Genomic DNA, 16,522 nt, shown 5'->3' on the forward strand with positions numbered 1-16,522 from the left:
CAAATCCTCTCCAGAGTTGGGCTGGCATCATCCCAGGGGCATCAACGTCGTGAGTGCGATAGGGGCGACCCGAACCCTTATTCATTGTTGTGGCTTACACACAACTGGCTTAAAGACCAAATGTGCTAACCAATGGACAACTTTCTTTTAAAAGACATAGTCTGAGAAAATACTGTTTTATGCCTGTATACAAGTGATTCTCTGGCAGGGGCAGCCGACATCTGGCGACATGCAGACATTTCTCGGTTGAGTGAACTCAGGGACCAGGAGGTATGACTGACATCCTGCTCAGCACCGTGGGACGCTCGGGGCAGCCCTCGGGCCAGCAGCAGTGCTGTGGCCGAGGAACCCCTGGAACAGCTTGAATGTCGCAGCGGACATTCCACTCAGGCCTCTTGTGCTGGGCTGAATAGTGTCCCCTCCGAAATCCGTGTCCGCCCAGAACCTGTGAATGTGACCTTATTTGGAAGTGGGGTCTTTACAGATGTATCATATTTTGCCATGTATAATGTACACTTTTTTGCCCAAGTTTTTGAGGGAAAAAATAAGGATGTGCATTATACATGGGTATAATGATTATACACCATGGACATAATAACGAATCCCATGTATAATGAGTGTAAAACATGAATGCACATTATATACAGCAAAATATGGGTGATCAAATTAACATGAAATCTTATCTGATTACCATGGACCCTAATCCGATGGCTGGTATTTTTTTTCTTTTTTTTAAGAGTTTATTTATTTTTAGAGAAAGGGAAGGAGAAAGAGAGGGAGAGAAACATCGATGTGTGGGTGCCTCTCATGTGCTTCCTACTGGGGACCTGGCTCACAACCCAGGCATGTGCCCTGCCTGGGAATCGAACCAGCCACCCTTTGGTTTGCAAGCCAGCCCTCAATCCACTGAGCCACACCAGCCAGGGCCCAATGACTGGTATTCTTATAAAAAGAGGGGAACTTGGACTCTGTCACACACAGAGGGAAGATGGCCATGTGAAGACAGAGGCAGAGCCTCCAGTCCTGTCACCAAGAAAACTGACAGCTGGCAGCCACCACAAGCTGGAGCAAACAAGGAAAGGCTCTTCTCTGGAAGAGAGTCGGCCTTCAGGGGAAGCGTGACCCTGCGGGCATCCTGATCCGACCTTAGCCTCCGGAACTGCGACTAAATAAATGTCTGCTGTTTTAAGCCACCCAGTGTGTGGTGATTAGTTGTGGCAGTCCTAAAAAAGTAGTACACCGCTAAACAAAACCACAGCACCACAGTCATGGCTCCTCTGTTCCCCGACTCCCTGCGACACCTGCAGAGGTGAATGAGCTCCAAGCTTGGGAATAACCACCATTCATTCAGTCAACAAATATTTATTGAGCAACTATGATATCTTAGGCATTTGTAGTACAACTGTTAATAAAAGATGACAAAGATCTCCTTAAACAATGCTATAAATTCTTTCATCTACCTGGCATTTACAGATCATTTTGCTGGGATGTGAGAAAAGGGAGTGAAAGGGAGAAAGTGAGTGCAAATGGCATCACGCAGCAGGACAGTAAAGGAGGCACGTTATTGTTATACTTGTGAGCTCACTCTTCTCAGTCGCTCACACTTAGAAATAATGTGTCCTCAACAACTGAGGGAGGTGATTCCAAAACAGATTTTAGAGTCAAGGACTCTGGCTCGTTTTGAAAACAGGTACCTCCCAGGAATTTTAAATACAGTTTCCAAAAACCCATGTCATTTTTATTTTCCTCCAATCTCCTGGTTTTTTTTAATCAGACCTTATTCTTGTTCTGCCCACAGTGGCTCCTCCAGAATTTCCATCTAGGATGGGTCAGAGTGAGCAATGTGGTCACAAGTGACAACTAGGGGACACGTCCATAGGTGCATCTCCCTAGCAAGCATATGGCACTTGCTTAGATTCCGTGTTTCTCTGGGGCAGCTAAAGCATCTACCTTAGTTGGCCAACAACCAAATTTTTAAAGAACTCTTCCCACAATTCACATACACACACATAAATACACTATCAACTAAATGGCATAAATCAGTGAATCATATATAAGACAGTTATCATATATCATATACATGATAGTTACGTGTCATATACATGATGACTATCAACTAATTGGCATAAATCAGTGAAATGATTCTTGACTTTCAATGTTTTAAATTGTAGAGAGAGGTCATACTGTTTTGTTTTGTTTTGTTAATTAGATGCATCTCTAAACAACTCTACACCACAAAAGGACATGGTGAGGGTATTCCAGGGACACCTACAAGATACCTTGAAAAGGTAAAGGAAAAAATTATTCTGATTTGGAGAAATCTAAGGCCCATTTGAGACAGGACCACCAAGATGCCAACAGACAGTTAAACTTTTGAATGCACAACTAGAAGTCGCCCAGGGCTGCAATAAAAACTTGGTAAATATTTGCACAGAGGTGAGAGTTGAAACTACTATTTAAAATGATACCTGGCCTGCTCCAAGGTAATGATTACATCTTCCAGCTCACCAAAATAACAAGACCCAGATCTGAAAATGGCTGTAAAGCTACAGTAGAAATATAAGTTTTAACTTTTCCTCTAAACAAAAGCAAAAAGTGTTTATCAGTGAGAGTGAAATGAGGCAGCACAATCAAAAGAAAAGTTGGCCATAAAAAAAAATGAAGCAATTTGGGGGCTCCAGAACTCATGCTTTTTAATGAAGGGAAAAGAAAAGCATTTGAAATGCTTGAGAATGCAATGAACTATTATTATTTCATAAAATCTACTCATCACCAAAGTAAATTTCACTTCTGAACCTAATCTAAGATATTCATGCCAATATTCTTGGACTTACAGCATTTTCTGGTTATTTTTTTCCACTGGAAAAATGAAGCAGTTTCCTTTGTAAGGTTTATGTATTGTTAATGGAATAATTTAAGTTACAATGCAGGTAGAAATGAAAAAGTTACTCTACCTTCAATGAAGTAAACCTTTCTCTTACCAAGAATAAATAACACAGTGTTGAAAACAAGGAAACTCCAAGGTGTGCATAGCTCGGGGCTTCCCTGAGTCTCAGTGGAAGAGATTAATGACATCTCAGAATGTATGTACTTTTACATCTACTCTGGCTGTTTATTTTCAACCTTCTTTTGTTTATCTAAAAGAGAAATGTAAGGGAGTAAAAAGAAAAGTGAACTAAGAATTAAATTATCTAGGCTAGGACTTATTGTACTCTTCCCAGAGATGTACCCATCTGAAAAGTCATTTGACTTTTCTAATTTAAGGGTTCCCACATCTACAAATTTCCTGCCACACACAGCTCACCAACTGGCTATGAAGATCTTTTTAAGAGGGAGGTCGGATCATAGTTGTGACACTTTAAGTTTATTAGTCTTACACTTAAAAGTAAAGAGCATAGTCACTGAAGCCCTGATTCAGGTAAAGGTGAAATGAGTATCTTAACGAATGGAAGAGGTGCGAAACTCTTCCTATTTGAAAGAATGTCTAGAAAATCGTTCCTACTGAAATCTGTTCAGTCGATGTGAATGTATCAAAAATCACAATCTCAATGTAGAGAGCTCATAAATGGAGACTTTGACTAAAAATTAGAAGCCAACAAAAAGGTGCTTTAGACCATTCTATAGAGCAGAATAAGACAGAAACATTTTCAGCAACCACTCCTTTCCTTGTTCCTAGATGTTCGTTGAAATAGTAGAATGAATGTGTTGCTTGGCAATTTTTCGAGTTTTATTTTAATTTAAGAGGTTTTAAGGTTGATAAAAAGCTCAATAGAAGTATCAAGCACTTAGCCTGATAGTCTATCTAAGGAACCCAAAGAACTGCTTGTCTAACTTTTGTTTTTACGGATGGACAGCTAGCTACCGAAGAAATCATATGGGTTTACTATTGTTTAACATTAACAGATTCCACTCTGCTCCTTTGGGCCAAAACTCGTGGCACAGAAAATGTCTAATACAGAGAGGCATTTTTGTTAATAGTTATTCATTTTTAATAATTTTCACCAAGGAAATGTGAACAGATTTTGCAACTGGTATGAAATAAGGTGGAGTCCTGGTCTCTAGTCCTTCCCTCTCTCCCGACTTCCCTAGTTAATGTAACCCAGGGTCAGTCACCTGGCCTCAGGTCTCAGTATCTTCAGCTGTAAAAGAAGCCTGTCAGGTGAAAATACTTTTTAAAAACCCCTTTTGGCCCTTAACATTCTACTCTCATAAAAATTAAACAAAGAAATGAATTATCCTAGATCAATAGCATGAGGACTAGTGAAAATGGGAAACGGTATTTCTAAGGTACAACAATGTACCAAAACATCAAGAAGCAGAGTCCGAGGGAAGAAAAAAGATTACAGAATCTGCCTCACACACGCCACTGGAAGCCCTAGGGAAATGATTCAGCATTCAACCACCCTTCTTCCCACGGAGCACCCCGGAAATGTCACGTAACAGGTATTTTACCAAACCCAGGCCCTGCAGATCTCAACTTAAAGATTACATATTACCTGTAACTTCACCTTAACAGAGCAGATAAAAAGATCTAACACCGGTAGCTATAACGTGCACTAGTGAAGCTAGTAAAGTGTGCATTCCACATCGCCACAAAGACACTGTAACTTTAATTCTCCCTACCCAGCTAGCTGCTGGGGCAGGGGGAGAGGGGGACTCATTTGACAGAACCTGAAATACCAACATTTACAAGTTTCCCCAGAGCTCACTGAGAAGCTATGTCAAAGAGGAAATGGTGCCTTCAGGGGGAGAAACCATAACAATAACAGCTTTATTCTCAACTATAAACCGCACACATTTTGTACTAAGCTGAATACAGAAAAATAAAATAAAATAAACAAAAACGGTATAATTCCCACAATCTTTGTTCAAGTAATTCCTTTTCAATGTTCCCTGAAGCAACCTGTCAATGGAGGTATTGCAGGGAGAGGGTAGAAGGAACCGCTGTCCTCCTGAGAGATCATTTCATTCACTCCCATCATGTTTTAACAACAAGGCACAAATAACTTCAAATATCCTCCACGTGCTTCCTGACATAAAAAGATCACCTGTGCTCACTTCTCTACTTTATCTGCCCCTGTTGTATGACTGATGTATTAAACCTGTCAATAAGCGTGGAAACTGACAAACAAGGTGAAAAAGACAATAAGTTAAAGAAATTCAATTAATGTTTATAAAAAGTAGGACACGGTTGTCTGAGGGAGGGGAGCTATACAAAAGGCTAATGACGTTTCCAGTCCTGCCCACCAATGCCCATCCCCACATTACAAGGCTCCCTCTATTTCAGGCTTTGAGTGTGATTTCAGTCCGCCTACATTTCCTTGCCAAAACACACACTGCACAGTGTCTCACACAGCCTGTATCTGTTGAACTACTGCGAAGTGTATCAACTGAGTCCCGGGGCAGCACACGGAAGTACTGTCCTGTAATGAAAATGTGCAACGTGTCAGCTAGCTGAAGAGTTTCTAGGGCAGTAGCTACCGCAGCGAATCATCACTTTCCCGCGCGGGGGTCACAAAATCTGAGCTGGAGGAGGAAGGGGTGTCCCTTGTTGGTTTTCTTACCCAACTTTTTCTTAACCGTGGGGTGGAAATGGACAAGGTAATAGCGTTCACTCCAAGAGAGATAAGGAACTCCTGGCAATCTAGCATCCCTTGGGGGTAGGATGCTACTTTGAAAGGAAGAGAAATTAAGTTTCATTTCATTCTCAGTAACCTCACTCCTTGACTCTAAGGATACTCGTTGGCTGTTCGCGGAAAAGGTAACCTGCGTTCAAAGTCGCTTGACCCATTCCTAATTACAAACCCCACTCTGGGGTTGGCAAATTAAAGCATCAGCGAAAGGGCCAGAGGACACCCTGAGCAGGTCAATGTCCCCGAGAGAAGCAGACACTTCCCAGCTACGGTCTCCCCTCCTTTCCAAGACTCGCGAATTAGTTCTCAAGTGGGAATCGGGGTGGATCGTGCGGAGGTGCAGACTTACCCCCATTCACCCCTATGGACGGCTCCAGCTTAGCTCCGGCGATCGCCAACACTATTCCAATCATGAACCATTCTTTCCTCATTCTCTCCAGCAGCCTCATGTTTGTTAGGGTGGGTGGGTTTTGTTTGTTTGTTTGGCTTTTTTTCTTTTTAAGCCGCGATCGCTTAATTCCCGGGGCGTCTCCACACTTTCCACGGTCCCTCTTGACATGCAGCAGAGCAAGTCAAATTGCTACTTGTAAACGAAAGACTAGGGGATTGCTCCGAAGGCTTCTAGGAGGGCTGGGAGTAGTAGTATCCAGTGACAGGAAAGCCTCACTGAGCGCCGCCATCACTACCGTGCGCCTCCTAATAGACGCGCACAGAATCGGAGCCACTCCCAAGCGCCGATGCTCTGAAGCGGACAATTAACTAGGCCAGGCTGGCTAGCGCAGGCGGTGGAGAAAAAGAGGCTGGCCGCCGGGTGGGCATGAGAGACTCGCAACTTCAAGACCTGCCAGACCTTAGAAATGACTATTGCGGGGAGAGAACTGAGGCGCCACCGCCATCTAGCCTTATTAAGGGTCCCTCTCCGACAAACCTTTAGTTACAGCCGCCCGCGACCCTGGAGGTCATTTACGAAGAAGTTCTCTTTGGCGTTGCCACGAGGCTGCGAGAAGGGAAAGCCGTAAGCTTGGTCGGAAACCTCTCCGTCTTCAGCTGCGGCGAGGGTACAGGTTTTTTCTTTTTTTAAGTGCGCGTTTTTTCCTATCATGTGGGCGCTTCCCCGACGCCTGCGGTGACGTATGCGCGGGGGCGGGAGGGTGAGGCCACTCCAAGTCTCTTAGTTCCTGGCCACTGCTGCTGGAGTTAGACGTGCTCTCAAATCCTCAGATAAAAGCGGTTCCCTGGTTGCGGGGCGGAGCGGGTTCCGTAGCCCCGAGGACTGGGTGGAAATTGGATGCCTATCCGATGCCCAAGTCCTCAGGACCCCTGACTTCCAGCGTCCGCTGCAACCTGCCAAGGTGGTCGCCTCCTGTGGGCGTTCTGCCTGGAGCACCCTTGCCCATACCTGCGGGGACTGGGGAGGATTGCAAGAGGTGGGGACCAGATCTTCTTCTGGGGCAGTAGGACAACCGGCGAAAGGGGTCAGGGATCCCAAGGCAAAAGTGGTGAGGAGCAGGCCAAACAGAGGGGGTCCCCTGCTTTCCATTGCTCCATGTGCTAGAGTCGGTCCAAACCCGCTTCTCCCTTCAGGTGTCTTCTGGCAACCAAGGGACATTGATAGTTTCATGAACCGACTTCCTACCCATAGAGCCTGCAGGATCATCAAGGTCCCCCCCCCCCCCAGGATTCACCCAAATAAATAGATAGAATACTGTGCGACATTTTGGAAGTAGTCTGGTCTTTAACAATAGTTCAATAGTTAACTATGGATGGAATTTAAGGTTGGGAAGGGGCTTCTGGGATCATTCAGTGATGCCAGACTTTAATTCTGAATTCATTCAAAGATTGAATGAGATCATCCCGTATTTTCCTCTATTAATGTAGCTTTTATCTTGATAACATGACTTGTGCAAAACTAAGCCAACTCATGAGTTGTGTTACTAGGTGAAGGTTACACAGCACACAGTGTCATCTAATTATTACAAATTACAGAATAACAAAAAGTGAATACCAAGATAAAAAGCTTAATAGGGAAACACAGTGACATTAAATAATTTAAAAAGAGAAAGCACATGGGATGTGATAAAATATGATGTTAATTATGGGACAGTCACAAGATAAGTGGAGATACATGGAAAGATAGTTTAAAACACAATTAGTTTCTTAGAGTAATTTCCTACTAGGTTAAAGAGCCATAAATCTCAGTGATTGAAGGTATGCCCTTGTATTAAAAGATCATTAAACATTATGCTTCCAGAAATTGAGCCCGCTTAACTTTATGACTGTTCACAAATTCCTATTTACCAAGTACTCTGCTCTGTTAGAGCAGAATCTAACTCATGGAAAAGTTTTTTTGTTTGCTTTTTAATAGTACTTAAAGGAAAACAATACAGGGCACTGTGAATTCTGTTGCGTTGAGGCTTGTGTTACTTTCCCATGGCTGCTGTGATAAACACCGTTAGCCTTAACAGAAATTTATTCTCTCATAGTTCTGAAAGCCAGAAGTCCAAAGTCAAGGTGTCAGCAAGGTCACCTTCCTCTGGAGACCCCAGGGAGAGAATCCTCTCCTGCTTCTTCCAGCTTCTTGTGGTTCCTCAGCCACGCTTGATTTCCTTGGCTTATGACCACATCACTCCAGTCTCTGCCTCTGTCTTCATATTGTTTTGTCGTCTGTCTGTCTGGTCTTCTCTTTTTCTGTGTGTGTCTCATAAAGACATTTGTCAATTTACCTGCAAACATCCTTCCAAATTAGGAAACTACTACATTGATTATAGTCTCCCAGGTATGTCTCCCAAGTAGACTCAGAATGTGGCCTCATTTGGAAATCAAGTCATGCAGATGTAATTAGTTAAGATGAAGCCATACTGGATTAGGATGGGCCCTAAATCCAGTGATTGGTAGAAGGTCATGTGAAGATTCACAAAAGAGATAGAAGAGGAGAAATTCTCGTGAAGCTGGAAGCAGAGATTCGAGTGATGTGTCGACAAGCCAAAGTTCTCCAAGGGTTCAGCTGGGAAACACCACCAGAAGCTGGGAGGGGAGCATGGAACGGATTCCCCATCAGGGCCTCCAAAAAGAGCCAACTCTGCTGACATCCCGATTTCAGAATTTGGGGATAATAAAGTTCCGTGGTTTCAAGCCATCCAGTTTGTGGTACTTTGTAAAGGCAACCCTGGGAATCTTACACAAGACCGTTCACAGATTCCAGAGACTGGATGCAGATCTATCGTTGGTATGGCCACCATTCGACCCACCACAACACCCTTCCTGCCTTCTCCTTTTTCCATTTCTCCCTTTCTTTAATGATTCTATCACTTCTCTCTCACTTATTTTTTCCTGTCATTTTGTTCTTTTCCTTCACCTCATTCTTTCTCTGTCACCCGTGCCGCTGCACCCAATATCATCCCAACCACGCTGTACCAAGCATGCTTCTCTAAAAGACAAAGGAAGAGTTTATTTAGTAAAGATTATATTTGCTTATTGAACAGTTATTTCATGTGTCTCCACTGCATGCCAGTCATGTCTCTGTGCTCATTCAGTTGTGAACAAAAAAGACACAAAACATTGCCCCCAGGAGCTTACAGTCTTGTAGGGGAGACAGATGTAAACAAGTAGGTGATTACAAACTGAAATAGGGAAAGAATGGGGTGTTGCCAATAATCTAGGTTCCAGATGGTCTCCCTAAGATGTACAAGATGACAGGCAGGTGGGAGAAAGTTATCGCCCAGCAAAGAAAAGCTTGACACCGTGGAGTTCTAAGACCAGGGTACCTAGACTAGTCAGTGAAGAGACAGTGATATGGGGAGGGAGGAGGTCCAGGCAGGGAACAGATTGCGTGTAACCCTTCACTTTGTGGTAAGGGACTTAGAGGATTGCAGGACATGGCTGAAGAACTTGAAACGAGCTAGTGATGACACATCTTGTTTTTCTGGGGAGATTACTTCAGAAACAGAGGGACAAATAGTCCAGGAGGAAGTATTAAGTCAACAGAGCAGGAAAGGCAATTAGTGTAAGAACCAAAAATAAATGAGTCATGTTTAGAGCAGTGCTGAAGCAGCCCAAGTGACTCCCAGAATCCGTGGGAGATGCTAGTGCCATCGGCTCAGCCAGGGGGATCTTTACAAAGTAGGTGTGGGGAGGAGCCAACACATTCAGTTCACACCTTGTGTCCAAGGCCAGTGGAGCGTGTGATTGAGGTGTCCAGAAGGCAGGCAAGTGGAGGCTTGAGCTCATGAGGACAGAGATGCTGGAGCTCTGGGATTCTTCAGCAATAGGTGATGAAAACCATAGGCATTAGTGCAAGTATTTACTTTTAAGTTGTGTTACTTATGTTACTCAATCTCTTTGAATGTGGCTCATTTGCTTCCCATATTTATGAATGTTTACTCTCTGCCAAGAACATAGTACACCTTATGATTGCTTTTGTGGACTTTATGTTTAGCAAAACAGTGATAGGAATTCTATCTTGTCAGGCTGTTGAAAAGATTCAATGGGACAGTGTACGTGCATTGCCCTGCTTGGAACCAACGCTCAGCTAATTATTCAACAAACATACATTGAACTCCTGCTTTTTGCCAGACATTCTTCTAGATACTAGGGTTACCAGGGAAAATGAGAGACAAGACCCACTTTCTTTGTGTAGTACAATAATAGCATAAAAAGGAAAGTAACAAGTAGTGATAAGTGTCACGATAAAAATAAGACAGGTCACATGGTCAAGTAACAAGGAGGCTACTTTGGCTGGTCTGAGAAAGTCTTTCTGAAGGGGTGCAATTTAAACAGGGACCCCAGCTGGACCCCCATGATGGGGGAAATGTCCATGATGCTAATATATCAGAGATGACCAGAGGGTACACATGGTGAGTAACCTATGTAAATGCCCTAAGGTGGGAATGATCCTGGCATGTGTATGAGTTTCCTGTTGCTGCTGTAACAAATTATCTCCACTTAGTGGCATTAAAACAACACAAGTTATCCTCTTACAATTCTGGGGCTGAGAAGTCCAAAATGGGTCTCACTGGGCTAAAACCATGTCAGCAGGTCTGCATTCCTTTCTAGGTCTCTAGAGAGAATCTATTTCCTTTCCTTTTCCTGCTTCTAGGGGCAGCCTCCATGCCTTGGTTTTCTGCTCCCTTCATCTTCAAAGTCAGCAGTAGCTCAGCAATATTTGAGGTCTTCCCAGGGTGGTCCCCGTCAGTTTTGTGCTTGTGGGAGAGTCAACCTGAGTTTGGTGGGCTCTGGGATGCTGGCAGAGAAGCAGCCCCTGAGTGGCAGTAAGCCCACCAATCAGCGTCTTCTTAGTGCCCAGCCAGTTGGTCTTCTCTTGGTAACCCCCCAAGTGTAGCTGGCCATTCAGACCACAATAAGTGTATATGCAAATGAAGGAAGATAAGGTAAAAGTTTTCACTATGATTAACAGGTGGCAGAATCGGGCTTCAAACCTAGGTAAGCATGACCTCGGAACTCCAGGCTGAGGAACCCGGGTATTGTACCTTAGTGAGTTTATTTCCAAGCATCCGACTCCTCGAGTTAAAATCCTGACTCTACTACTCATTGTCATATTCACGTGGCTCTGGGAAAGTCACCTGATTCAGTCTCAGTTCCCAATCTGAAATGGGAGCTGGGGGTTATTACCTCTTATGGGCTGTTATGATGAGTAAGTGTATCAGAAACATAACCAGTGTCAAAAATATTATGATATAGCCTCCTCATATTGTGACCCACATAAAACCTTCCATCATTTATGAAAGCTTTTTCTGCTCCCTTGAGCCACAAATAATAATCTTGTCCTCTCAAGTGTTTCCTCCTCTGCTGTAATTACCATAAAGTTATTTGTGTGCATACTTCACTACACTAGATTGGAAGCTTCTCTAGAATAAGAACTGTGGGTTTTTCATTACTGCCCTCCACACCAACCAGCATAGTACCAGGAGATAAAATAAACTCTTGACAAATGTTTGACTTGAAGAGCTGATGCGGAACCAGACCTACAATGCAGAGAGAAGAAAAACAGCAAGACGTATCTTTTGGTGGGAAATACAGAAGGCGTGCTCTATGATCCTTGAATTGTACTCTCGGTCTCAGTGGTTGGAGGGGACCCCAGAAGAAGGTGGCTGTTGCACCAGAATGGCAGTCACAGGTTGGACGGGAGGAGGTAGTGGATGGAAGCTACACTGGAACCAGAAGTCAAGGAAAATCTGTGTTCTGACCATGACCCCGCCCTCACTAGCTGGGAAGTCCAATGAGTCACTTAACTTCCTTTCCCATTCAAAAGGACTTGCATAATAAACAAACCTGGTGTGTTTACACATTCAGATTTCTCTTTACTGCCTGATCAGGGCCTGGTGGTAAACCCAGAATGATCAGGTAGGGTTAAGAAGTGAGAGCTTTAAATTGTTTTCTGATTTTCTCATTTATTCAAGTAAGTCGACAACTATGAAACTGCTTTCAAATTTTGGCAGTGTCATTTCCTAGCCATTTACTTTTGGCAAGTATGTCACCTCTCTGTGACATGGTAGAAAAGTGCCCCAGGGAGCTGTGTCCCCCAAAGGCCTATGTGAAATAATTGCATTTAGCCTGGCATGGAGGGCGTGCTTAGAAATGGGTGTTGGTGGCGGGAATTATTGTTGGTGCTGTTTGTTCTGTGTTGGTAGTTGTTCTGCGTCACAAGCGAAACTATTCCTGGGTCAGTTTACTTGTTTCAGTTTCCTATCATGCTGTCAACTCACGTGTTTGGTAGCATGTATCCTGCGTGTGGACACAGCCCAACCACATGTGTTGGGCCAAGTATGCATGAGTGTCCAGCGCTGACGCAGCATGAATATCTCCCATGGTTACGAGAGTGTGAGCTTGAGTGACGGAGTGTGTAGCGGGCACATGAGTCTCCGTACCAAACAAATACCTGATAACCTGAAGTGAGTGATAGATAAAAAACAAAGTTTAAAATTTAGTCCCTAATAATTCTTAGGTTCAAAATCAAACAGGTAGTTGTTGCCACACATTTCAAGCTGGCTACTTATGCTGTAATAATTTACCCAAACCTTACCAACACATTTGTGTCCTGTGGATGCTCCTAATTCGATCAGCCCCCACACCCTCCATGTAGAAGTTCTTGTCTTAGCACATGTTTACAAGGAGGCAAGAAGTTCAAAAGTCCATTCAGACAAGTTAAATAAAAGTTACCTGGTGATTCATAGAAACATTTCAGGTGGGAGTGTTCGGTTCAATAATCAACCCAGGTAATTTATTTCTCACTGGATGGATAATTTGTGGAAATTATATAGGCCATGGTAATATTATTTATATTCCTCTCTTCAGAAGTTAAATAGACCACTCATATTTTTAGTCACTCGAAGTAATTACAAATTAAGTGCAAAGACACGTAAGTAGATAATCACTGACATGTCATGTAATCCTTGAACAGACATATTAAGAACAACTGTCTTGATCAAAGAATGCTTTTTATAGCACTGAGTATTGTTAGCTCTAAAATGTTACCATGAAAGGAAATGTTGACTTATTCTCCAGTATTCTAAATAGAGCAAAGATAAAGATATATAGTGGCCTTGGCAATTACAACAGTATCCTACCAATAAACACATAATTTGCAAAGATATTGTAGCTAGCTAGCTCATTTCCAAAAGAAATATCTGGTAATCCGCTTCTCTCCACATTGCTAAAATGCTTTACGGAGATAGAGTACTACTTTCTGCCTTGATATTGGTTCTCCTTAGAACAACTCACACACTAATATTAAGCGGTTATGAAAATTCTCACTCAAATATAGGAGGCCAAGTCTTACATTAGATTAAGAAATATAACCACTTTTCTTCTCTCTGCACAGGAATTTTGGCACTTAGCTTCTACTGTATTTGAGTTAATGAGAGTTATGCATGCAGATTCCCCCAATTCAAATGCGATTATTCCCTCTTCACATTGACAACTGGGTTTGCCAGCAGGGGGAACAAAGTGGTGCTACTTCCTTCCTTTAACCCAGGGTGGGTGAACATGTCTCTTTGTAGGAGACCTTACGGTGCCGTGGTCGGTGGCAACTCTCCATCTAACAGTTTCTCAGTCTCTTAAGTGGAAATCTGTCTCGGGAAATTAAGGACAAAGAGAAGAGGAGACAGCAGAGGATGATAAGCTATTGGGAGGCACAGGAAATAATGGAGGGAAATGCAGCCCGGGAGAGAGGGATCATTTAAGGCTATTAGGTGACAAACCCACTTCAATGCAGTTATTATACCTGTAAATATAGACAAATGGTAATGTTGACAACCCTTCATCACACAATCTGTATCATTAATAAGTGATGAAGGGTGGAAAGAGTAAAAGAAATAAAGCCAACTCTGCATATAACAACATCACAGAAGCACACGGGAAAACTAGCTAAGCTGAAAACAAAGACAAGCTTGACGCCACTCAGGGGGAATGACTGAGATAAAAGGGAAAGTCAAACGCAGGTAGGCAGGGGAAATAGCATGAACAGTATCGATTTTTTTGTTTAAAATAAATTAAGCATACAACTTTATCTTGCATTATTAGAAAACATTAGTATGTAGTCATTGCCTGTGTAATTTTCTTTAATGTTGGTTTCCAGGGAAAAGGTAGCTGCCTGCCTCCTCCCAGGGCAGGTCAAAGATAATTTATAGCACGGCTGCCCACTTCCCACTCCTGGGAGAAAGGTCACACACATTAGAAACCCCAGAAGGCATTTTTATCTCCTCCTGGAAAAGTGCCTATAGCTCCATCTCTGACTGTCCTCTAAAGCAGGGCATCAGCGGGAGTTCTAAGTCCAATGTAAGGAAGAGCAAAGATCTGAAGGGCATTGGGGGAGCTTTAGGTCTATGGTCTGGGGACACCCCTTTCCCCTACCTGGCCATTTCTTTGTGTCTTAGTGGTAGGGCTCGTGATTCCAGCCAGGCACGTGGTGGCTGAGTAAAGATTACAGCTTCCCTTGCAGCTAGGGAGTGAGCAAGTGCCTCAGTTCCAGGAATGGATTCCCATGGGAGGGGCTTGGTTTCTAGACAGATCCTTACAGGAAGGGGAAGTCACCTCTTTACACCCTTCCTCTTCTTGCTGGCTGGTACACAGACATGAAGGCTTAAATCCCAGCATCCATTTCCCACCACTGCTGGCAGCACATCCTGGGGCTGCCTCACTAGCTCTCGACGCCCTCCCTCTAGACTGTGTGTATAGAAAAGAGAAGCAAACTTCTGTCTTATTGTCACTATTACTCTGAGTTCTCCACTACTTGTAGCCAAACCTAATCTTAATTAATATGCTATGCATTCTTGAAAACTAGGAAGTAAGCATGAATCTCTTGATCTAAAGAGTGATCCAAAAAGTGAATTGCTAAGCTTGACTAATATCCAATTGGTTGCTTTCATTCATAAAATCTTCTGAGTCTATACTTAGCAGAAACAAAATCCTTGGTGATAGATTAATTATTTTGTTTGCTTTTAGTTTTTGACATAATTTACTGTGAGGTTATCAATGTCAAATAAAATACTACTTTTCATCACTTCCTTCTACTCATCCATCTTCTTGACCAATTTTTCATTTTTCCTTCCAAAACATTGCAAGTGACACGTGAGACCATGAAGAATTTCTAAACACAGCAAGGACCCGATACAGTAGGATCTGACCGGTCATCGGAATATTCACATGCTGGTTGTGTGTAGCTGTCATCCTAATGGTGTCTTCACAACTACCCTCTACGACAAGTTCTTGGAAAACACGTATCACTACAACCTTCACACATCTTCAAAACTCATAGGCTTTGTTGCACCTCAAAGCCCCTATCACTGCCTGGTTGTCATGGCTGACTGTGCCCCATGCACCTTCCCGTCTTGGCAGGTTCAGTGATCAGGTGAACAATTAAGCAGAAAACAAAACCTGGAGTTCACTGTTCTGATTGGCCTACTTGTCTTGGTAAATTCAGTTTGTGCATATTTGAAGAAAGAACAATCTAGCCAGAAACAATCTGAAGACGTGTTAGCGCCATACCATCTAGGGTTCTATAAATACTAATTTTGGAAACCCTGTATCTCCTAGCATCAATCACAAGGTTGTCTCCTGAATTCTAAGTAGCCCTGGGTCCTAGGGCTGCAAAACTTGAACCATGAGAAAGAAAACAAGTACCACTACCATTTTCAACGAGAAGTATCACTTTCTTCCACTTCAAGGGCTGTTGCAGCTGTGTTCCTCTAGAAAGAAAAAACTGAGTAACTGGGACCAATGACATTTCCTAGTCCACACAGTTTACAAAACTCAAAGCTCTTACATTCACATCTCCAAATTACCAGCCTAGTATTTGCCCTGTTCCAGAGGTGAGAAAACAGAACCCCTTGTTTTTGTAAGTGAAAACAAATTCTGGTTTTGTAAATAAAGTTTTACTGAAACCTAGCCACAGCAATGCCCCTTTGTTTGGTATCAGTCATGGCTGTTTTTGTTGAACAGTAGAGCCGAGTCGCTGAAAATGTGATTGCCTCACCTAGAAAGCCAGACAGACTTATTTTCTGGCCTGTTACAGAGGTTTGCCTCTGGGAAAAAAAAAGTTTGCTGTCCTCTCTCAATGTGTACTGTACTATTTTTCATAAGGAAAAGTTAGGGTTTTTAGCCTTCCTTTTTGACTTTAAATCTTTGTTACCTTAAAATAACTCCCTGGATTTGTGTCTCATAGCCTTGCTATGAGAATTCATTATTAAATTTCTCCAGTAAATGTGCCTGTATCAACCCCGAGCAAGCAGCACTTTCCCGAAAATGCAATCAAAAGACCTGAAGCCAAAAAATGGTCTCAGTGGAACTTAGTATCTCCATCTAGAAAGGCATGTCCTCGGGTAGCCAGAGGTTGTCACGACACAGCTTGTGTCCCTTTCTGGAATGCAGGGAAA

At 43.0% G+C, this 16,522-nt stretch overlaps 1 protein-coding gene across 2 annotated transcripts in view; it reads right to left on the reverse strand.

Moving 5' to 3' along the window:
• Positions 1 to 6,331, reverse strand: part of SLC10A7 (solute carrier family 10 member 7) — a 191,923-nt gene extending 185,592 nt beyond the window's left edge. For both annotated transcript variants that reach the window (XM_037162355.2, XM_037162354.2), the window contains exon 1: positions 5,983 to 6,331. In XM_037162355.2, coding sequence (XP_037018250.1) covers positions 5,983 to 6,082 — 100 coding nt within the window. In that variant the 5' untranslated portion in view covers positions 6,083 to 6,331. The remainder of the gene's footprint in view (positions 1 to 5,982) is intronic.
• Between the last annotated feature and the right edge of the window lie 10,191 nt (positions 6,332 to 16,522).

This window comes from Artibeus jamaicensis, unplaced genomic scaffold, assembly GCF_021234435.1.
Source record: "Artibeus jamaicensis isolate MK-2021 breed Jamaican fruit bat unplaced genomic scaffold, CSHL_Jam_final scaffold_537, whole genome shotgun sequence".
Classification (NCBI taxonomy): domain Eukaryota; kingdom Metazoa; phylum Chordata; class Mammalia; order Chiroptera; family Phyllostomidae; genus Artibeus; species Artibeus jamaicensis.